Source organism: Rhinopithecus roxellana, chromosome 9 (assembly GCF_007565055.1).
Source record: "Rhinopithecus roxellana isolate Shanxi Qingling chromosome 9, ASM756505v1, whole genome shotgun sequence".
NCBI classification, from domain to species: domain Eukaryota; kingdom Metazoa; phylum Chordata; class Mammalia; order Primates; family Cercopithecidae; genus Rhinopithecus; species Rhinopithecus roxellana.
The window spans coordinates 102,697,910-102,721,845 of NC_044557.1; the positions used below are offsets into that span (position 1 = coordinate 102,697,910).

Sequence of the window (23,936 nt, forward strand, 5' to 3'; positions counted from 1 at the left end):
TCCCTTTTTATGCTAAGCATAATATCTAATATTTATATTATCCTTTCAAATATATTTAAACTTCACGATCGGGGTGGGGGTGAGGGGCTAATTCTTCCAATTACAAAAGGACCCTCCCGAAAGTTATCATACTCCTTTAAGCCAGTTGTGCTTCAGGAATAAATGTAGTACTTTAAAAAAGATATAAAAGCATTAAATTATTTTATATCTAATATCTACTTTAAACACCTTCATATTTAAACAAGAATTGGGCTTACTGGTGAAAGATTTCCCATCATTAAGAAGGCAGTAAGAGTGGAGTCAAACAGGAATGCGATGCGCTTTGTGTGTCCTGTAGACAGACTCAGGCTGCTTACACTGGCTGTGTCAGCTGAAAAACACCGTAATTTAAAGTCAAGTAAAAGGAAATTACTCTTTGCTTACCATCTGGAGTGAAAGTATTTAATTTCAGCTTTATTTGATAACCAGAAAGTACATAATTTTAAAAAGGCACTAGTATAGTCCTAAGAGGTTCCAGCCATACCTATTTTGAAGTGCAAAGAATATTAAAAAGCATTTAACCCTAGGCCTTGTCCACTATGCTGTGTTTCCCTTTGGGCTTAGCCTCACTATTCCCTCTGGCTGAAATGGCTTTCCTTCCCTGACCAGCTGGCAGGCTCTTCTTCATTCTTAGCTCAAATAATATCTTCTCTGTGAAGGCTTCCCAAACCTCTCTAGCCAATTAAGGGTCTCTTCCTCTTTGCACCCCACAAGCATCTTAATTGGTGCCCGTATTGTTGTAATTTGTTTGGTCATACTCTATTCTCTCTCCTTAGACTTAATGCTTAGAAGAAAGGTACCATATTCTTGTCAATTGTAGACACCTAGGACTTAGCACAGTGCCCAAAACACAGTGAAATACTCGAAGACTGCGTATTGAATAAAATCTAAAACAAAACTAGAAGACAACTATTAGAGTATATGTCCGGACATATGCCGTACCTACAGACAGGCTCTATGTTAAACTGAGTTACTACTAACCTGGATCTTCTTGACTATTTGTATCGGTGTCAGTTGCCGATGAAGCTTCTTGTCCGGACATGTGCCGTACCTACAGACAGGCTCTATGTTAAACTGAGTTACTACTAACCTGGATCTTCTTGACTATTTGTATCGGTGTCAGTTGCCGATGAAGCTTCTTGTACAGGACTCCTACTTTCCCCTCCATCCCATGACAAGAGCATCTTCTGTGGATCTAAGGTACTCCTATTAATGGAGAATGCATTTGCTTTTTAAAAATCATATAAATGACCTTACATTAAAATATCTACTGAAGTTAAGACTTAAATTATGAACAATCCATTGAAATCCAGTCTTATATTCAAGCCCAAAACTAAGACGCAGCCCAAAAATGCTCTGCCTACATACAACAAGTGTTCCTAAGATCCATGGATAGGCTTCAAAAAATTCAAGAACCCTTCAAGATTTTATGTAAAATATGTATTTGTTTTTTCTCTGGGAAAAGGCTTCTTAGTTTTCATAAGATTCCAAAAAAGATCCGTAACACACACAAGATCAAAAATCACTAATATATAGGGCTCACCTCAACTGACAGGTTGAATAAATAAAATTTCTGGGCCAGGCGCAGTGGCTCACACCTGTAATCCCAACACTTTGGGAGGCCAAGGCGGGTGGATCTGTTGGGGCCAGGAGTTCGAGACCAGCCTGGCCAACATGGTGAAACCCCACCTCTACCAGAAATACAAAAATCAGATGGGCATGGTGGTGCACGCCTATAGTCCCAACTACTCAGGAGGCTGAGGCATGAAAATCACTTGAGGCCGGGTGCGGTGGCTCAAGCCTGTAATCCCAGCCCTTTGGAGGCCGAGATGGGCATATCACAAGGTCAGGAGATCGAGACCATCCTGGCTAACATGGTGAAACCCCCTCTCTACTAAAAAATACAAAAAACTAGCTGGACGAGGTGGCGGGCGCCTGTAGTCCCAGCTACTCGGGAGGCTGAGGCAGGAGAATGGCGTAAACCTGGGAGATGGAGCTTGCAATGAGCTGAGATCCGGCCACTGCACTCCAGCCTGGGTGACGGAGCGAGACTCCGTCTCAAAAAAAAAAAAAAAATTGCTTGAAACGGGAAGGTGCAAGTTGCAGTAAGCCAAGATCGCGCCACCGCACTCCAGCGTGGGTGACAGAGCGAGACTTTCTCTCAATAAATAAACAAACAAATAAATAAATTTCTATATGTAAAATTAAATGTCTTTTCAAAAGGAAACTCTAATATCTCATACTGAATAAATAAGTTACTTTAATCTGTTTACGGATGGAACATTCTTCCATGATGAATGAAGTTGATCCAAATTTATTACTTGTCCCTTCTTATGGGCAAAGCCCAATCGGCAATACATTGAAACAGCATTCTGAAAGGAATATAAAGGTAACTAATTAGCATTTAAAATAAACTAGACATCAGAATATTTGTAGAGAAAAAAACAGTGTAATAGACTAATAGTGATTCTCAAACATTTTCAGCCCATAACTGGAAACTATTTTCAGTAGACCTGCTCCTCCCTTAAGGTCTCCATAAACGTATAGGAGGAAATGTTTCCAACTCTCTGGCCTTGCCCTCCCTACATCTACCCCTAATGAAGCAGGAGTTGTTGCTTTAATGGACCTCACTACAAGATACCGTTTGGGCTGCTTCTTGCATGAGTGCTCTCTTTTCAGTCCATGTGTCTGAATCCCAATTCAGGGCCCCTTATCCTGCTCTTTACAAGTGCCCCTTTACTGTGCACACTCTCTCAGACAGCTAACAACAATCTCAATGCCTTCGTTTCTCAGTAGCTTATCAAGATAAAAATCTACTAGTAAAATCCACTCAGTTATCACATTACAAATAAATCAGCACAAAAATAACATACCTTAACCAGGGATAAATCAATCTCAAGGACATTTGCAAGCTGGAAGATAAAATTAAAATTTATTTTTACATTATTATAATCAACAGCACATTACACAGTTGTAATAGACCAATATAATCATAATTAGCAAAATTTTTAAATTATGAATAATTAGAAGACTGAATAAATTTTGAATTCAGAACTTTCTTCTTTCCCTATCTCTAAGATCCTTATAGTACAAATCCAGGCAGTGACCACAACAATTTAAGATTCCTTACACTTTAATTTTGTCTCATTTAAAATAAAATTCCTGGATAGATCAATATAGTCTACAATACTTAAGTATAAAAAGTCATATAGAAAGTTAACCAAATTATAAATTATTAACTTAAATTTTAATATACATTTATAAGAATTAACATAAGAATAATGACATTTAAGTGTAATAATGGTATAATCTCCCCACCTGGAGATTTTAAAAACATATTACCATATTAAATAATTTTATTACTTGCTTTATACAAATTTACAATCTTGAGATTATATTTTCATGAGACGTTGTCAAACTTACCTCTGCAACATTTGTATGCTCATCTATTGAAACAAATATCTTATAGAGTAGAGTTTCAAAATAATCACCTTGCACTCGATTCATTACAAAACCTTCAAGAGGTGGAACTAAAACAGAAGAGATTTTTCTCAGTGATACAATTTTATAAAACAAGAAAGTATAATTTACATATCTAATTAAAAAAAGAAACCTCTCTAAGTAATTACTAATTACTAATTACTAATTACTCCCTAAGTAAGAGTAACTTAGGGACTGAATGCAGCTTTTGATTTATTTATCCACTCCATAGCAAGTTTTCTGAAACTCTACAACAATACCTACACAGAGAAGACTCTGAAGGTAGACACAAAATCCACAGAGTTCATTTAATTCACCATGAAACTCTAAGAGTTACTGAGACAGGTAACTCAGAAATGCTGGATGACATGGACTTGGTAGAAGGGCGAGGGAACAGGGGCTGCTTCAGAAAGGGGGAGCCTGCAAAGGGTTTCTGATACGTTGTTTTTGATGCAGCACGGGTGCATAGGCAGCAGGGGTGAGTGGGCCAAAGCTGAAAAGCAAATGATTGCAAGAAAGAGTTGCTATGCTATACAAAAACCAGATGGATGCGAAGTATTGGCTCTGTCTGCCCATCATCCCTCCTCCATCCTAAAAAGGGAAATTCATTTGCATGACCGTCACATTTACCAGGAGTCACTGGGCTAACTTGTTCTTTGGGGCCTTCTATTCTGGTATCCTCCCCAGTGGGCCTCAGTGGCAACAGGGTCAAGATCCCCTCGAGCACAGTGGGCAACATAACCATCACTCTCCACCTGAATGTTCATTCATACTCACTTCTATCTCTTTGGTCCAAATGTTCTAATCTGATTTACCAAAGTGCTCTGCCCAGCCAATAAAAAACAAGCTCTATGCTTTCCTTTGCCATTCTCCCCTGTGCGTACATTTACCCTGAAAATATCCTGAGGAGGAGGAATGTCTTGGCCATAGTAGCATTTGGATATCCTTATGTCCCCTGGCCCTAATATCATCTAATTGTACCCGAAAACTTAAAAAAAAAGACAAAATTCAAATGGTCAAAATTAAGACACTGAAAAACTATAATGTACATACATTTGAGGATAGGTTATTCACTTGACAGATCTGGCTCATGTAATTTTCTAATTTAGTACTACCTATATTTCTAGTCATCTAGGTACTTTTAATGATCAATGGTTTCTTTTTAGAAATATTTTAGAAATTCCATATTTGACAACATTAATTATTTCCCTACACTATCAGCTATGTAAGTAATAATGGCATTTATTGAATGTTTACTAAGTGCTAGGCTATTACCAAGTACTTTATATATACATTTTCATTTAATCCTCCTAACTCCATGAGTTATACGGTAGTATAATTACCCCTATTTTTAAATGTATTTATTCATTCATTCATTGGCTTATTTATTTACTTATTTATTGAGACAGGGTCTCACTCTGTCACCCAGGCTGGAGTGCAGTGGGGGGATCATGGCTTACTGCAGCTTTAACCTCCCAGGCTCAACTTTTGCCCCAATCCCCCAAGTAGCTGGGACTACAGTCACAAGCCAACACGCATGACTAATGATTTTTATTTTTATTTTTGTAGAGCAGGAGTCCCTTTATATTGCCCAGGCTGGTCTCCAACTCCGGGGCTCAAGCGATCCCATGCCTTGGCTTCCCAAAGTACTGGGATTACAGGTGTGAGCCACTGTGCTTGGCCAGTTACCCCATTTTGAGAGATAAAGAAACCAAGCCACTACGCAATTAGAAATTTTCCTAGGTCAAAATTTATATCTAAGCAAAAAGAGTAAGGTGACTCTACATGAAGAAATTTGAAATAGTCTCTAATTCATCTTAAACTTCTTTTAAAAGTCTAGAGTACACCATCTGTGTAAAAATACAGCCACACACAAAAAAGAATATATACATATATGATACTTCTAGAAGGAAACAGAACTTAACAGTGGCTGCTGAAAGAGAATTGGGTGGCTAACCACAGAAGTGGAAGGCAGACTTTTTTATACCCCTTTGTAAATTTAGAATTTTGTATGTATCATAATTATTGCCTACTGAAAAATATATTCATAAATTTTTCTTTAATTATAAAAAAATGGTTTGAAGGTTCCTAAAAAAACTAAAAATAGAACTATCGTATGACCCAGTAATCCCACTTCTGGGTATATATCCAAAGGAACTGAAATCAGTGTCTCAAAGGGATATCTGCATTTCCACATTCACTGCAGCATAAGTCACAACAGCCAAGACATGGAAACAACCTAAGTGTCCATCAACAGACAAACAGATTAAAATGTGGTGTATAAACACAATGGAATACTATTCAGCCATAAAAAAGGAGAAATCCTGTCATTTGCAATGACACGAATAATACTGGAGGAAATTATGCTAAGTGAAATAAGCCAGGCACAGAAAGGCAAATACTGCATGATCTCACTTATATGTGGAATCTAATAAAGCTGAACTCACAGAAGCAGAGAGTAGGAAGATGGCTACCAGAGGTTGGGGGAGTAGAGAAGGAGGGAATGAGGAGTTGTTGATAAAAGGGTACAGTTTCAGACAGAGGAATGGGCAACTGTTAAGCATATTAAGTTCCAGACAGATGGAATCAGTTTTGAGATTTATTGCACACCACAGTGACTACAGTCAATAAAAATGTATTATTCGAGAATAAGAGTAAATTTCAGTTGTCTCACCACTAAAAAAATGACAGGTGAGGTGATGAATATGTCAATTAGTTTGATTTAATCATGTCACATTATATACATATATCAAAACATCACATTGTACCCCATAAATGCACACAACTATAATATATATAATATAAATAATATATATATGTATACACACACACACACACACACACACACACACATATAAATGCCTTGGAATAGCCAAGAAAGTTACTAAAAAAAGACTTAGAAGGAAAGTTTAGCCATAACTAATATTAAAAGTTACTCTAAGTTACAATAATCAAAACAATATTGTAGGCTGGGCACAGTGGCTCACACCTGTTAATCCCAGCACTTTGGGAGGCCAAGGTGGGCAGATCACCTGAGGTCAGGAGTCCGAGACCAACCTAACCAACATGGAGAAACCCTGTCTCTACAAAAAATACAAAAATTAGCCTGGCGCAGTGGCAGGCACCTGTAGTCCCAGCTACTCGGGAGGGTGAGGCTGGAGAATCGCTTGAAACCGGGAGGCGGAGGTTGCAGTGAGCCAAGATCGCACCACTGCACTCCAGCCTGGGTGACAAAGCAGGACACAGTCTCAGAGGAAAAAACAAACAAACAAAAAACAATATTGTATCAGCAGAAGAAAAAGGGGTATCAAAATTAGATCCAATATACAGTGGAATTTAGTGTACAACAAAAGTTATGCCTCCATTCAGCAGTAAAGAGTTATTGAAAAAACAGTGCTAGCGTTTGTCCAAATGCTATTGGTTATTCAAAGAGAAGAAAAATAAGTTGAACCCTTACTCCACATCAAATATGAAAATAAGTTCCAAACAAACTACAAATTTAAATATATACAACGAAAGTTCTCAAGATTTTCAGACTATTTCTATATTCTACAGCTATTCCATTCAAGCATAACAGAAATCAGGAAGCTATAAAAGACACATAAAATAGTTAGAAAATTTGATGAATAATGGAATAAATTTATTTAATAAAAGAGCCTTTCATGATTACTCCCTTAAAAGTATTTCTAACCTCCATTTATATTTGTATCACCAACCATAGTGCTTGTTTCTTTTGTCGTTGAAACGTATGTGAAATGCCTCTTTTGAAATCACCTTGAGGTATTATTTGTACTGAATTTGATGCCTTCCACATTGTCAAACTGCTTTTATGTGTTTATTCTAAAGTGCGGACAGCCAAAGAGGTAACATGGTGACAAGGGTAAGTTCAGCAATTAGCATCCCATGGGTCTGTGTGTACCACCAAATGCCAGCAGCTACTAAGTGAAGTATGGTAGAACACATCAACGTAATGGGGCACCACCCATCTGGCCCTTCTCTGACTGCTTTCTTCAAATGAATTTAGTTTATCTGTAAGTAATATTAAAAGTTACTCTAATGTGAGTCAGTTCAAACTGACAGTCAAACTGGACTGAAACGAACTAGCCAAAGACTAATCTTTTTATTAAAAGGTGGATCTCAAATGAATCAACGTCAGCTTATCTGATCAGAGTAGGCAATAGCGTAATACTTTCATATTGTCCAACTGTGACAGGAAACCACGACCACCTCTGTCTTCAGAAATCATTTCCTTGTCAAAATCTTTCTCATTTTAAAACTAGTATTTTGTTATAGCATCAACTATACAAACCCAAATTAGTATTTACTTTTTAAGGAGTCTTTCCAAGCTTAAAATAGGACGCAGGTCGGGCATGGTGGGTCACGCCTGTAATCCCAGCACTTTGGGAGACCGAGGTAGGCAGATCGCTGGAGGTCAGGAGTTCAAGACTGGCCTGGCCAAAATGGTGAAACCCTGTCTCTATGGGTTTTACCTGTAGAGTAAATTAGCCAGGTGCGGTGGTAGGTGCCTATAATCTCAGCTACTCAGGAGACTGAGGCAGGAGAATCGCTTGAACCCAGGAGGCAGAGGTTGCAGTGAGCCAAAATCATGCCACTGCACTCCAGCCTGGGTGATAGAGCTATACTCCGTCTCAAAAAAAAGAAAAAGAAAAAAGAATTCACATATGCACAAGGTTTAAAATGTGTTATTAAAGAATCACAAACATATGCCAACCCAAAGGTCTGGACATGCTAGAGCATGAAATCTTGTCAAGATTCAACACTGACATAAAGAAGTATTTCTGCAATAAACCCTATCACCACTACTTTGTTAATATTAGGGTCATTCTCTGAAATTTTTTGACACTATATTTGATTACACAAATATTCAATATCTAAGTATGATAAAACACAAGAACAATAGTTAAAAGATATGCCACAAGACATACTTGTAACATATAACTTGAACACAGTAAGTGCTTCTATAAATTGGTAAGAAATCTAACCTACAGAAAAAAAAGCACCACTCTGTGTTCAAGGATATTGAACATATCAGTATTGTAGTGGCAAAAAACTGGAAATAATCTAAATTACCAGAAATACAAAATGGTTTAATAAACTGATACATCCATAAAGTGTATGACAAATATACAAGGCTCTTAATATTGGTTTAACTCAGAGAAGCAAGTAAAGGAAGAAGGGAAAAGGAAATAGACAAAAAGACTACAGTAACATGAAAAAAAAATGCACTAGTACGTTAAGGGAAAATGAGAACATACAATTCTATGAGATTACCGAACACATGTAAAAACAGCTACACAATGAACAAGGATTAAAAGGCAACACAAATTTATAAAAATATTGATTTGATTTGGGATTGTTAGAAATTTACCTTGGGTTTCTATTATGTTAGTACAGTGTGTACACCAAATACAAAAATGAGAATAAGGAATTTAAGTAAAACCATCGTACTGTGTTAAAATGCAATAAAGAAGACATATTTTTCTTGAAATATCCTAACATCTAAGATCCTAGAATGGATGATATGCAGTGCTTAGTACCTGATATCCATTCAAAACACAGTGAAAAATGTTAGCACAGACTTACCTGCTATACAACTGTCATCAGATATTGGTACATCCAGATAAATAAATCCTTTGTTATACAAACCTAAAGAAACAAAAGCACCTTGTTTTAGATGGAACACTACACAACAGTGATTTTTTTTTTTAAAAACTAATTCCTGGCTTTCTGTAAAGATTCTAACAAATGAATGCTATGTGACGAAGAAAGAAGTAAAATAGAAGAGGAAAAGAATTAAAGTTTTTAAATCTCGGTTTCCTGCATATGCTCAGAAGTACAAAATTTTTCTTAACATTCAGTTGCATAAATTTCTAGTGTATGTGACTAATTATAGCCACACTGGAAAACAAAAGACTAAGGTCACATTTCAAACAGTAACATGCCTTAGAAAATAGCACTATTTGTACCTACTTGATAAGTAATTGCTAGTAATTATTGATGGTTTAAAACAAGTTTCTATGTTGACAAAAGACCATTTCTACTAACCACTTACTATGTACTACATTGTAATCTAGTGATCCAGAGAGTTGAGGACCTGAATCGATGATCTTATCAATAGCGCATTTCTCAGGCAAAGTGCATATCTAAGAAAAGCAAAATATTTTTAATTAAGTTCTGTCCAAATTAACTAATTTACAAGTCTCCTGAAATGTATTTATGTTGAAACCAGTGATTACACGTCATTAGCTCAATGAACTACATATTTATCACTCTATAATTCAAACAAAAAACTATGCACATAGCCATCAATTAAGGTGCCAAAATATGCAACATACCAACAGAATGTAGAGAACAAACTTACTGTTAAGTACCAACATTTGCGGGTGAGTAATATTTGTTCCTTGTCATTGAATTGGAATTAGATCCATCTGCCAATTCAGAATCTCTCTAATCAGAAGTTTAGTTAAACTGCACATGAATATTGTCAGTAAAAGGAAAGTTCACTAGCTTATTTGAGAGCTCCATTAGGAGGTACTTTAGACTGAAGTAAAATTTCTAAGCCTTTCGCTCATTGGATTTAGTATGTACTCTGGAGAAAATTAAATGCAGACTAAAAAGAAGCCTACATACTCATTTACATTGCTTCAGCTACACATAAATACAACCTGGTCTCTAGATGCCCTCATTACTCCACCCCTTTCCTCTAAATCAATAATATCCCTTCCAAGATGTGGTCTGACCACTAGGAATATCAACTCTCTTGATCTTGACACTATCGCCCCATAAAAGCACCTATTGCCTCAGTACAACAGTTGTTCACAGTGATTAAGAGTACAAGTTTCATGGCAAACTGCCAAAAAAATCCTGGACCTTTACTACTGCTAAGATTTGAGGTGTTACTTAATTGTTCTGGGCTCACTTTCCTCATCTGTGAAATGGGGGTGCAAATAATACATATTAAGTAAGACAATATAAAAAGCACTTGCAATAGAGCCTGGCACATCTAGCACACAGCAGGTGTTCAAAAGTGTTAGCCAACATTATTGTTAGTGGTAGCTGTGGCATCATATGTTACTTTACATGAAGCTTCTACCTAATTAACATCCCCAGATAACTGTACTTGAACCAAATCAGGTCTCCCTCACCATTAAAGAGTATCTCTGAAACTCACCAATATTCTAGTCTACTAAGATCATTTTAAATTTTAAATGTAAGTTTCACTTTCTTCAGGACAACAAAATAATGTTACTTTTTAAAAAAGTATACGCTATAATTAAAAATTGTGAAATAAACTAAAAATTAAAAATTCTTTGTTTAACTTTTAAAGATTTCTACCTTGATGTCATCTTCTGTGATATATCCAGCCTGCACCACCCACCACGCCTCTATGGCAATTTCCACCGGCTTTATTGGTAGAAGATCACGGGCTGTTTTCCTTCTGAAGAATTTCTGCAATGGTACAAACACTTGAGAATCTGCAATCTGAAAGTATCACTTTCTTCTTTCATCAATCATATCATTGTTTGTAATGGACTAAATAAATATCTTCTTAAACCTTCATGTTTTAAAATCTTAATAATTCTAGATATTAACATATTGTATGAAGAAAGTCATTCTTAAATTGTTTCAAAATAAATTATTTCAAAACACTAATTGTTAAATCCAGATTTACTTCCAGAAACTCAAGCGAAACTCAAGCAGTGAAAACTGCACTTGAAAATGCGAACACTTATTTCACCCATTAAGTGAACTCTACAAGTAGAATGAGCAAATAAAAAGACTAAGAGAATAAAAATAATTTTTAAAAATAAACGTTTTATGCATTAAAAATTTTAAATAATCATTTAAGCTATAACCTGGAGAATACTGAGGAGTTCTTTTTGTATTGTTTCTGTGTTAAGTACATTTTATTTGGTCAAAGACAAACAATTCATTATTTCTACCGCTTACAAAAACTAATCAAACTGTGTGATGAGGCCAAAACAATGAAAAAGAAAGGGAAAGTACTAACTTACTTTTGATGATCTACATTGATTCATAAGATCAATATACTGGTTTCTTCCTATGCCAAGAAGCCTTAGACCTGAAAAAAAGTCTTTCCTTTAAAAACATTTAATATATCTTGAAATCTCAACACGCTCACAAGTGACTGTAGGAAAAACCTGAGCTTATGTTCATCTTTCAATTACTAATCAAATATCAATATCAAATTAAAAGGAAGTCTTCAAACAAAACATAAAAGCTAAACTTTGGGAGAGATGAAATCAAGCTGACACTTCTAACAAATAAAAACATTTTTAAAAAGCAGAAGTCCTGCCAATTTTAGGAAGTCAAAATGTAATTCTCAGCGAAAGCTTCTTAAACAACAGAATTATGACACATTCAAAATACACACTTTGCCAATGTAAGCATAATAAAACAGCAGCAAGTTACTAAAAACTGACTTGCAAAAATACTGTGTACAAGTTTTCCTCCCACATTTAATACACACACAGCCCAAGTATCAGAAAGAACTTCATTCTCTGGAAATATATAGATTAGTTCTATTTTTCTGATTCTACCACTCTCAAATATTCCTCTCTTAGACATTTAGAGTAAATCTTACACATGCGTCTGGTATCATCTGATAAAATTCCCACTAATTATGTCGCTTACTGTTTTCATTTTTCACATATTTCAGGTTACAAACACACATTACAATATTAACAGATGACAGGATGCACAAAGACACAACCTAAACATTACCTTCTTCAGCACAATTAAATACTTACAGTCAGCAGCAGTAAAATTGGGCAATGAATCATAACTTTTCTCACTGTTCATAATATCCTTTTAAAAAGAAAAAAATTTTTAATTTGAAATCTAAAATGTCCTTAAATAAAAATGTGTATAACTACAATATTATTATAGCCAATAACAATGATTATTACAGGAAGCAGTGAGATCATAGTTTGGCTACCTAGAGCATACATGCCACCCTGTGGCACTTTCCACACGTTCCCAACCTGGTAATTAAAGGGCAGATTTTCGGGTCTGGGTTTCTTACGAGGCTCTCTACGAATCCCAGACAGCTGCCCCATAACCTCTGCCCTGTGGAAGCTATGTAAGTAATACCTCTACTAGAGCTCAGGGTTCCAGCCTCTCCACATTTCATACCTGATCCTAGATCCACACCATGAGAGACAGCCAAATAATGTGCCACAGCTCCATCAACATGCACTACCAATAAAGACTGTAACCACTTAGTGGCCTTTGATCCTGTAAGTCCCAATTCGTAGAGGACTTAAACTTTGTATCCAGCTTTTTCTACTCCAATCTGTTTCTCCAATAACAAACCCCTGCTTCCTGTGGCGACAAGGCCCATTTTCAACCCAGGAACTATACCCAATGATATAAGAACAGAAACCAGAATGCAGCAACCATGTGGATGTAACTGAAATGAAAGCTGGTAAATGAAACAAAAACTCCACCTATTTTAGCTTCCAAATGTGTGGACTACACTAGAAAAATACAGAGACGGCAGTAACTATTCTACTTCCTGATTAGCTGCCACCTTCATTGTGCTACCCTGGTTCTTCACTAAGGTACCTGGGCTATCGGGCCTCTCGCTTTCCTCTAGTATTTCCTCCAAAAGAGGAACAAGGGATGCATGGAACTGCAGAAGCAGCCCACAAAGGAGGGGCTTTTGTAGATAAGCGAATGGAGCGAACAGCAAAGGACACATCATAAGCGGGGCTAACCTCATGTTACCATAGGTTCCCAACTCCTTTAGTTCTAGGCTCCTCTCTGCTCTTCAAGTGGCTAGTGAGCCCCAAACAGGAGCACTCAAACATAAATAAAGAGCAAATGAATACTAAATAAATACTGCCAATCTTTCATAAAGCTCACTTGAAAACAGTATACAACTAGTATTAAAGTTATCCAATACTAGCCTAAAAGCTGTCTTTGGAAAAAGGCTAAAAACTAAAAGTTAGTAATTATAGAAAGAGATTAACAACCAAGACTACTAACATATTTCTCTTTTCTGGTACCTGTATTATATAATATTGGGTCTATGGGTATATATATTGGGTCTATGTCATCATTCATTTGTCAGACAGTTAGTGAATACGTAAATATATTAATTTTCTTTTTTTTTTTTTGAGACAGAGTCTCGCTCTGTCACCTGGGATGGAGTGCAGTGGCACTATCTCGGCTCACTGCAACCTCTATCTCCCAGGTTCAAGCGATTCTCTCACCTCAGCCTCCCAAGCAGCTGGGATTACAGGTGCACACCACCACGGCTGGCTAATTTTTGTACTTTTAGTAGAGATGAGGTTCACTATGTTGGCCAGGTAGTCTTGATCTTCTGACCTTGTGATCCACCCACCTTGGCCTCCCAAAGTGCTCGGATTACAGGCTTGAGCCACTGCACCTGGCTGGCCTAAATACATTAATTTTCTCAGAGCCTAATGTTCAATTCTGTCACCCACATTTTCAACCTTAATCATGTTTTAAAAAGCAATAAATTTTACACAGATTCTGCTAATATAAATGACTGATCAGTGCTACAACAGCACAAAGGGTCAACAGCACCTTCAAGAACCAGAATAGAAACAGACACCTTCCCAATGTAAAAATATCAATAAGGATAAGTACTTGTACAGTGTGGCTCAAACAGTTAACTTGCCACCAAAAGTCCTTTTTACACTTATAGTTTAGAAAGAGTGTCCACCGTAGATGACAGCTGAAGAGCTGGTGCACACCTGAAAAAGTCTCAGACATGTAGTCCCATCCCATTCCCAATGGTTCACCCACACTATAAACTCACCTCCATAATCCCAGTATAATATGAAAATGGTGTTATCCTCAAGCCCTTCACCATAATATCCGATAGATGGTAAGGGTACAGCATGAGATGATCTCGGCTGTACTTTAGCAGTTCCTCATAGTATCTGCGTTCATCTTTCTTGACATGTTTAACTGCAGAAAAGAGGGAAATTGTCCAGTTTTTTTTTCAGGTTTCTTACAGTTATATATTAACTATAAATACTTTACCAACCAACAGTAATTTAAAAGAAAAGTATGTAAGTTACAAGAGAACAAACAAAATATTCTAAGTTGGAACAAAGAAACAATTGTATCACATGAAATAGATTTTAGAGTATAGAAGTAAAACGTGTAATAGGACAGATTAGTAGAGAGTAATTCTTGCCAAATGAGAAAACAAGCAGGGAACTACCAGCATGCTCCCCCAAAAGGTACAAAACAGAGGTTTATTGAATTGTATTCTATTTTTTTTTTTTTTTTTTTTGAGACGGAGTCTTGCTCTGCCGCCCAGGCTGGAGTGCAGCGGCCGGCTCTCAGCTCACTGCAAGCTCCGCCTCCCGGGTTCACGCCATCCTCCTCCTGTCTCAGCCTCCCGAGTAGCTGGGACTACAGGCGCCCGCCTCATCGCCCGGCTAGTTTTTTGTATTTTTTAGTAGAGACGGGGTTTCACCGTATTAGCCAGGATGGTCTCGATATCCTGACCTCATGATCCGCCCGTCTCGGCCTCCCAAAGTGCTGGGATTACAGGCTTGAGCCACCGCGCCCGGCCTGAATTGTATTCTATTACTTTACAAGACAGCCAAACTGAATGCTAGTTTTCAATGAAGTCAAATCTATTTTTTAAAATTATGTGCTGTTTTTTTCATTTTTACATGTAAAAAGCCCTCTGACTTTCATGGAAAATGTTCAGGAAAAAAACAATATCAGAAATATTATGCTTAAAATAAGAGTAACAAACAGGAGCGAAAGACTACCAGAGCAACAGAACAGACTAACCAAAATAATCTGATCAACAATTTTTTTTTAGAAAGAAGAAAAAAAAACCATGGAATGAACTATGTTTAAAATGTGTCCCAATTATTATGGAAAGAGTTTTTCACATTATTTGGAAAATTTATGAAGACAACTCAAAGTCAAAAATTACTAAGAACTAGTATACTTTTTCTTTTATGGCATATTTTCTTGCCTCAGGCAAAAAGAGGACATTTGAATTAGGATTACTTTATAGATAAAATGAGTCTTTAAACAGTACTCTAAAAATAATTTTTATCAGAAGTAGAATGAAAAATCTACTTGCTAATATAAATTGTTGTTAGGTGGAATGGATCAGTGTAGAGTTTCTTAAAGTCCGTACATGGAATAATTTCAGTATTACAAAATATGTATTGAAAAGAAAGATTCACGAATGTGATAAAGCAATGGTCAGTTCCACCCCAATATAAACATGCCTCTACTTACCTAAGTTATTTCTATATCGTAACTGATTGCGGATACTGTACAGGACAACCTGCTTTTCATATTCTCTCTGTGAATTTCCAAGACTCTAGAAGAAATTTCAGAAAGATTTTAAACAACTTCCAAACTGAACAATAGTACTATTTTTCCCATAGCATTTTAAAACCACGACCCCCAGTTTTATCCTGGCATCTCTAATTTCCAGAATTAAATAAAAAATATTTTCTTAAATATTATTATACTACCTTTCCTGCTACAGTATTCAGAGCAAAAATGTAACGTATTTTCAGTCTGCCTTCAAGAGTTTACTAAAATTATCCTAAATATTTAATATCAAATAAAAACCAGTAGGTGAGTATAACTTCACTTTAGTTAATACAGAGCTAAGTTCTGCTTATAAAGATTTCCTTCCTGACTGCTATGTTAAGTGGACAGATAGATGGTTTCCTGCCCCTACATTTATTTAAATTTAAGAATGGCAACTAAGGACAGATACATCCCTCTTTGCTAATTGTTTGTAACTGAGGGTTATAATTATTAAAGATTAGGATTTCTGGAGAATTTACATTTAAATGTACATAAGATTGTTTCTTTAAAATGCAATGTCCTCTGGCCTCATTAGAAAGCATTCAGACAATTTTAGAATTCTGATCTATTTTTAATAAGCTAAAGTCTTTCTAGTTATGCACTTAGTGTTTTGTTGCAGTGTTCATGAAAGCAAACAAGTTTGCCTGATTATAGTTAACATTATTATTCACTGTGTATTATTCACCGTGTATATGTACTATTCATTGTGAGACCATAAACTTAATTTAATATATGACTGCTATCCCCCTTCTAATTTCTAGGTATGGTCTTTCCAACATGCTATAAAATGAAATTAGACATCTTAGGAAAGCAATGACAGAAAGATCAGAGGATTTAGTTCATCATATTTCTTACTCATAGGTAAGCCAAAACCAAAGAAGGTCCCTACATCTTTCACTTAAGGCAATCTTCACAATAAGACAGATGAAACTCACATCTAAGTAAAGTGACCCATAACTGGACCCATTTGTAGGTAATATTCTAAGGAAAATGGAATATGATGTGTCACATTTTAACTGTACAATTATGTGCGGGTGGCCCTTGGACAACATGGGTTTGAACTGCATAGGTCCATTTACACTGGGATTTTCTTCCTCCTCTGCCACCCTGAACAGCAAGACCAATACTTCCTGTATTTCCTCCTCCTCAGCCTACTTGATGTGAAGACAAGGATGAAGACCTCCATGATGAGCCATCTCCTCTTAATGACTAGAAAATATTATGATTTTCATAACAGCCTTTTCTTTTCTCTAGCTTATTTTATTACATTAGAACATATATTAACAACATATACAACATACAAAATATGTGTTCATCAACTGTGTTATGGCTGAGGCTTCCAGTCAACAGTATAGGCTATTAGTAGTTAAGTTTTGGGAAAGTCAAAAGTTATACATGGATTTTCAATTGCACAGGGGTGCAGCACCCCTAACCCCATGTTGTTCAAGGGTGAGCTTTCTTCCTGCATCTAGCTTAGTTTATCACAGGCTAAGCCAGAACTCACAGTAGAACCAGAATGTATGTGCTTATCTTATTTTCATCTGTCTTAACATTATAAGGGGTTAAGAGTAGATCTCATTGTAGAGAAACCACTCTACCATCCTCTTTGTAGCATCAATGCCAGGATCGTTGTACTGACAATATTTAGAGGATTCAAAATAGCACACTTTTAAAGGTTTTCTCTGTCTCTACTACTAAATGAAAGTCTCTTTCTCAGGGAACACAAATACACATGCATACTCAACACAAGCACACAATTTTGCTAAAATCTAACCTGAGGTTTTGCTCTTCTGTTTCAAAATAAGTCTCTTAATACACTACCTATCAAATTTGTAAGCTTTGGCTTTCAGCATTAAGCAATGACTGATCCTGAACGTATCAATTAATACACGAGTGAACACAAATTTCTAAAACCCACATTAAAAGTTGGCTTTATTCTTCACTAGCCAAGTACGTAATATAAATTGCTTTATTCTGAGATTCTTGGGCTCCCCTCCTACTCCTACCCCACATCTCCCACCATTCAAATTTTAAAACACTGTTGCCACTAGAGAAGGTAACTTTTTAAAAGGAAGAAAAAAAAAGGCATTTTACCCTGAGACAACTCTAGCCCTGCAGAAATACTGATCAGGTCTGACAAATGAAGCTGGGCTGCATATAAAAGGAACTACATCAGATGAAACTGCGAGGTAAGAATAAGACACTAGCTCTAAAGCACCCATCACAGATTATGCTAAAAGCACAAAGATTTTCTGAAAACTTTGCTCCTACAGACTCCAATCCCAGCATATACAGCCCCAAGTACACCCCCGAGCCCCATCAAAAAATTTTTAAAACTGACCCTTCTTGGATGATACAGAATCTTATTACAAGATTTCCCTTAAAATAAAAGGACTATTGTGAAATAGTGAAATATATAAGTGAAAGCATTTTCTTGGCCACATGATGCATGACCAGAACCTTAATATTCACCTCCTGGCACTACACCCCCAAGAGAGGAAGCGAGCAAACTAAACTAAACTATAATAATCCTTACACCAGCTTGGCACTGTGGCTCACGCCTGTAATCCCATCACTTTCGAAGGCCATCACTTTCGAGACGGGTGGATCACGAGGTCATGACATTGGTAAACTACAGAAAAAATCCTGATATAATGGCCCCATCCACAATTTTTAATGTATTTTTTAAAAGTCTATCATGACCCATACCACGTTTTTTAAAATGTCCTCTCATCCACATAAAAATGAATTAGCTTAAAATACATTTTTTAAAAATCTAAATCACCTGTCCCCAGGTTACAGAACTGGAAAATGAGTCATTTCCAAAGTAAACCCATCAAAACTTACTGGAAATGACATCAAAGTATCTAAAAATCTATAATGCCAAAAGACAAATTCTTTCCATACAAGGAATATTCCCCAAGTTTAAACTGACTGAGCTTTAGGTGCTCAGCCACAAATACTTACTAAAAGCCAAGTATGTGAGAGGTGCTCAAGGTACAAAAGCAAAGCCAGCATTGTAACCAGAAAATGCACCACAGTGGGGTAAGCTCTAATGGGTGAGGAATACAATGCAATGGTAAGATAGCCTAGGGGCAACCACCACAGATTTAGGTCAGGGAAACCTCCCAGGAGCAGTATCTGAGTGAGAATCAAAATAAGCTATTAATATAAGCAATATAAAGGAGACAGGCAGTAATAAGGTTGGGTTTGCATTTCAGAAGCCTCAACCCCAGAATAGCATGAAGAATGCAGGAGAAAGTCCTATTCTAAGAGCAAGAGACCAGAGAGAAGGCTGATACAGTAATCTCAGATGGAGCTCAGCCTAGGGAAACAGTGATTAGACTACAAAAGGTCCTTGGAAGTAAACTTGTACGGACGGGTTTTGCAACATCTACAAACGGCCAACCTTATCCTAAGCTAAAATAGCCACTGTTTCAAGTGACCTTAAAAACAAAAACACACTTAATTTCACATTTAGACCTAATTTAACTGTCCTGTGATTATTTTTAAATAGTCATGACTACGTTTTAGAAACTCTTTTGCCAATACTAATTAAAGTCAAATATTCATGTTGGATACAACCTCATCACTCACCTTTCTTCCAGTATGCTACATTAATTCTGATGAAGAGTACAGAAAAAACAGAAACAAAGAAAAGAAGAATTGTTTGTTCTTCTTGTGTCTTTGGATTTGCCACAAAACCCTAAAGTACAAAAGTGTCCTTTAAAGCCTTTATTCAAGATTAACAAAAGATATTTATTCCTTCAGGTTTGGAGCTTTGTTCTCTCAGTTAAAGATAAAAGCTACACGGGCAGCCACTGACACCCAAGAATTCAAGTTCTTTAAATTTATCTTTCTTGCTTTTTGCTATATTAAAGTGAAAGCATTTTCTTGGCCACATGATGCATGACCAGAACCTTAATATTCACCTCCTGGCACTACACCCCCAAGAGAGGAAGCGAGCAAACTAAACTAAACTATAATAATCCTTACACCAGCTTGGCACTGTGGCTCACGCCTGTAATCCCATCACTTTCGAAGGCCATCACTTTCGAGACGGGTGGATCACGAGGTCAAGATATTGAGACCAGCCTGGCCAACATGGTGAAACCCCGTCTCCACCAAAAATACAAAAATTAGCTGGGCGTGGTGGCGCGCACCTGTAGTACCAGCTACTCGGGAGGCTGAGGCAGGAGAATCGCTTGAACCGGAGATGCAGAGTTTGCAGTGAGCGGAGATCACACCACTGCACTCCAGCCTGGGCAACAGAAGGAGACTCTGTCTCAAAATAATAATAATAATAATAAATATAAATAAATAAATAATCCTTATATACTATCACTACCACCATTCCAAACTTCCCAAAAATGCCACTGCCGAGCGCCAACAGAAAACTGAATTTCACTCTCGACCACGTATAATGTGAAGGTCAATCTACGACCAGAGCAGCAGTGCCTTATCTGTAGCCCATATCACTACTTTTGTAAGACTTAAAACCACCTGCTATGTTACGTATTTATTCATTTATTTGTTTACGTCTATCTTTCTTTAGTAAAATGTAAGCTCCATGAAGGCAGTCTTTGTCTTGTTGACTGTTGCAAATTGCCTGCACCTAGAGCAACACACAGCACCTAGTAGGTGCTCAATAAATATCTATTAAACAACTGAGTAAAACAGACTAAAAAAAATCGAGCATTAACTTTCAAAAATCTCATGTCATTCTTGTTGAAACACCTCTGATAAACCTATCTTGTCTGGAGGATAAAGTCCAACAAAACAAAGCACACGAGCCCCTTCAAAATCTGGCCCTGACCACTTTCCCAAGCTCATCTGCTACCAGCCCCACGCACTCAAAAAACTTCAACTCCAAACATATCAATCCAAACTCTGGTGATACAGTCACTTGCTACTCATGAGACATGTTCTTTCACTCATACAAACTTTGTAAAATGACTTTCCCTCCCCACTGGAAAAATCTTTATTCCCTCTTATTTAACTCTTATTCGTCCTCCAAGGCCCAATTTAAGTGCCTGCCTTACAAATTCTTCCAACTCTCCCAGGATAATTTCTCCCTCCCTTTGCTCTCACATACACTACAACGGAGGTGTGTGTGAGCTGCTATCATCCTGTATCGTATTCGTTTGTTTCCCATCCCTTTTCCACCATCCTGAAATTTTGGAGGTCAAGGACCGTGTTTAAAATCTCTATCGCAGGTGCCCGGCTGAATGGAGGCTGCTGGCAAAGGCGTCAGTCGAGTCCTGTGGACACCATGCTATCAACCAACACAACGGCACCGTCCTGGCCCTGTGGTCCCACAGCCGTCCCCTCCACGCCCTGAGCTGAGGGTCTGTCTCCCCAAGACCACGGAGGGGTAAAGGAAGGGAGTCAGCCGGGAGCAGCCCGCTCGGGCCCCACGAGCAAGGCAAGCAGGTGACCGCTGGGCGGGCCGAACCCGTCAGGGTCCCAGTCCCAGGTTCCGGCCGTACCTGTCTCACGTTGGCCGGCAACTTGTTCCAGGGGTAGTTGTGCCGGATGTGGAACTCCACGTCTATGTTCATGATGCCGTGGCCGCGGCGGGGGCCGCGACCGCGACCCACACTACGCCTCCCGCCTGCCCGCCCGCAGCCTGTCAGCGGAGCGCCGCGGGAGGCCCCGTGCCTCACACTGCAGAAGGCCCAGGCTGCCCCATGGCCTAGGCTCCCCACCGTTCTGTGCGGCCCGGGCCAACAGAACACAACAGCAGCAGCGATGGGGAGGCTGGGTCGCCCTGAACAGCTCCAAGTTTCTTCCTAGTTTCGGTCCGCCGGAAATGGCTCTGGACATACGTCACTTCCGCCCGCTGGCGCGCGGCCGGAGGGGCGGGTCGCGGACTGGCCTCTAGTCACGCCCTCTAGCCACGCCCTCTACTGGCTGCGGGGCGGGGCGACGATGAGGTACCCGGAGGTGCGCTGGTGAGCGCCTCTCCTCGCGCCGGCGCGCTTCGTCTCCCGGTTTCAGTCTCTGAGTGAACGGCGATAGTCGCTTGGGTTTGCGTTGCCGTTGCTGATGACCCAGTTTCCTCAAATTGTGAAGCCGGAGGCACTGGGGTCGGTTTTCAGAGAAAAGCGACCTGGGAAGCGGGCCGGCAATGGCTGGCTTTACATTGGAGTGCGGTGAACTCACGGGGGTTCTCCACAGGCCAGCCCCGAACCCGAGCCAGTGAGACGGGGCGTGGAGGTGCGGGGGACCGGTCCAGGGCCCTGGGGGAAAGAAAGAATCTCTAAGTCAGATCTTGCACCGGGTTGAGCTAGAAGCATGGGCAGTGGGAGAGCAAAGGTCTGGTAAGCCCTCTTCCCTTCCAGGGTGCGCTGCACGTCACTGGGCTTCACTTCCCAAGAAGATACAAATTCTTACAATGCAGAGATTCAGGGAGCTGAAACTTTAAACAGTGGTGCTGACAGGTGGAGGCAGCCCACAGGCAACCAAGGAGACAGAGACCCTTGCCAACCTTTGTCATGCAGCCTGTCGGTGTCTGCTTTCTTCTGCTCCACACAAATGCCTCCAGAGTCACTTTTTAAAAGCAGAAATCCAGCATGTCTTCATTTCAGATGTAGTGATAAGGTCTTTGGGAGTAATTTCTTCCAGAAGTTGTTACACTGCCTTAGCAAACCCATGAACATTATTCCTGGTAGCAACCAGAGAGACAAGTTCAGTGTTTCTGCAACTGTTTTTCAGTTTTTAACAATGGTTTTAAATAATGTTTTATTATGCACTAGGAGATGTATACTTAGAACTTTTTGTAAGATACCTAGCTCAACACCTCAACAGCTAGCAAGTCTGATGCTTAGCAGAAACACCATTATGTCTGATGAAACAAAGGTGACAAGTACACACTGCCCTTGTTTAGATGTTTTGGTCTCCTGTTATCCAGCTATAATAGCCCAAAGATAAGTGCTTTGAATCTTATGTTTACAGACCCTCATCAGCGTAGCTAAAGTTAACTGAACTCTAACCGCGAGACATTTATTCAACAAATATTGATTCCCTGCCCGCCATGTATTAAGCCCTTGACTTGGCAATGGATTGTTATTCCTCACAACCCTGATATTCCTACAACAGTAACCACTGTTACTATCCCAGTTTGATAGAGGAGGAGACTGAGGCTTGGCAGGGCTTCGTGACTTGCTTGCAAGATCACACAGGTAGTACTGACAGAGCCAAACTGGAGCCCAAGGCTATCCTTACTCCAGAGCCATCCTTTCAGTTCCCCAACTCAGGCTCTCACTTCCTGAACTCTTCTACCTCCTATTCCAATTTAGACAATGTTCATTCAAAGTCAACAACATAAACGTCCTCTAAAATAATGCTTTACAGTTCTAAGTGTGGAAGAACCCATATTCTTCCGAAGTCTAACTTAGATCTAATGCAATATAAGTAACAATGAAAATTAAAGTCAACTTAATTTAAAAAATCCCTGTAAACTATTATTTTAGCTAATGATAGCAGTTCAGCAGATGAATGCCTGATAAACTCACTATATTGAGTTTAATGGATGCATTAAAAACTATAAAAGTGGACATGGGATAAGTAGAGGTGAACCTACACCCATTAAATTAATAAGGCAAACATGCCTTTGAAAATGCCACCCTGTAACTAGAAAAAGTTCTCACTCAGCAAGTAGCTGAGAAAAGCAGACACACGAAGGAGGAAATGGGAATGAGTCAAAGCTATGTGGATGGGAAGAATTCAAATAACAAGCCTTTATGAGTAGGAACCAGTAATGGACTTTGGCTTACTACACAGTCTTGTTAAAATATTGATCTGCCTCATTTCCCACCAAGGAACAGTCTTTGAGAGGATAGCAGTTCAAAGACGGTAAGTTAACCCACAGGGCTCCATGACCCCCTCTGCTGGGAAGTTCAAAAACGAGACTGCTTCCCCAAGCACCAGAAAGCTGAAAACAGGAGCTCACTGGACTGACTCCACGTGTAACACTCATCACAGCACCTCATCTTTTCATTTAGCAATAATGTCCTTCCCGTACGTCCCTGGCTGAGGCTCCT

The 23,936-nt window shown here is 38.6% G+C and overlaps 1 protein-coding gene across 3 annotated transcripts in view; it reads right to left on the reverse strand.

Moving 5' to 3' along the window:
* FAM91A1 (family with sequence similarity 91 member A1) overlaps positions 1–21,711 on the reverse strand; it is a 50,148-nt gene extending 28,437 nt beyond the window's left edge. For 2 of the 3 annotated variants that reach the window (XM_010363893.2, XM_010363894.2), the window contains exons 1-13: positions 21,381–21,711; positions 15,808–15,892; positions 14,351–14,502; positions 12,312–12,369; positions 11,556–11,623; positions 10,876–10,989; positions 9,593–9,683; positions 9,124–9,186; positions 3,463–3,569; positions 2,913–2,951; positions 2,299–2,411; positions 1,130–1,245; positions 258–370 (exon numbers count right to left, since the gene is read on the reverse strand). In XM_010363893.2, coding sequence (XP_010362195.1) covers positions 258–370; positions 1,130–1,245; positions 2,299–2,411; positions 2,913–2,951; positions 3,463–3,569; positions 9,124–9,186; positions 9,593–9,683; positions 10,876–10,989; positions 11,556–11,623; positions 12,312–12,369; positions 14,351–14,502; positions 15,808–15,892; positions 21,381–21,452 — 1,191 coding nt within the window. In that variant the 5' untranslated portion in view covers positions 21,453–21,711. Of the gene's footprint in view, positions 1–257; positions 371–1,129; positions 1,246–2,298; positions 2,412–2,912; positions 2,952–3,462; positions 3,570–9,123; positions 9,187–9,585; positions 9,684–10,875; positions 10,990–11,555; positions 11,624–12,311; positions 12,370–14,350; positions 14,503–15,807; positions 15,893–21,380 lie in introns of all 3 variants that reach the window. The other variant, XM_030937773.1, reaches the window with a different exon arrangement.
* Between the last annotated feature and the right edge of the window lie 2,225 nt (positions 21,712–23,936).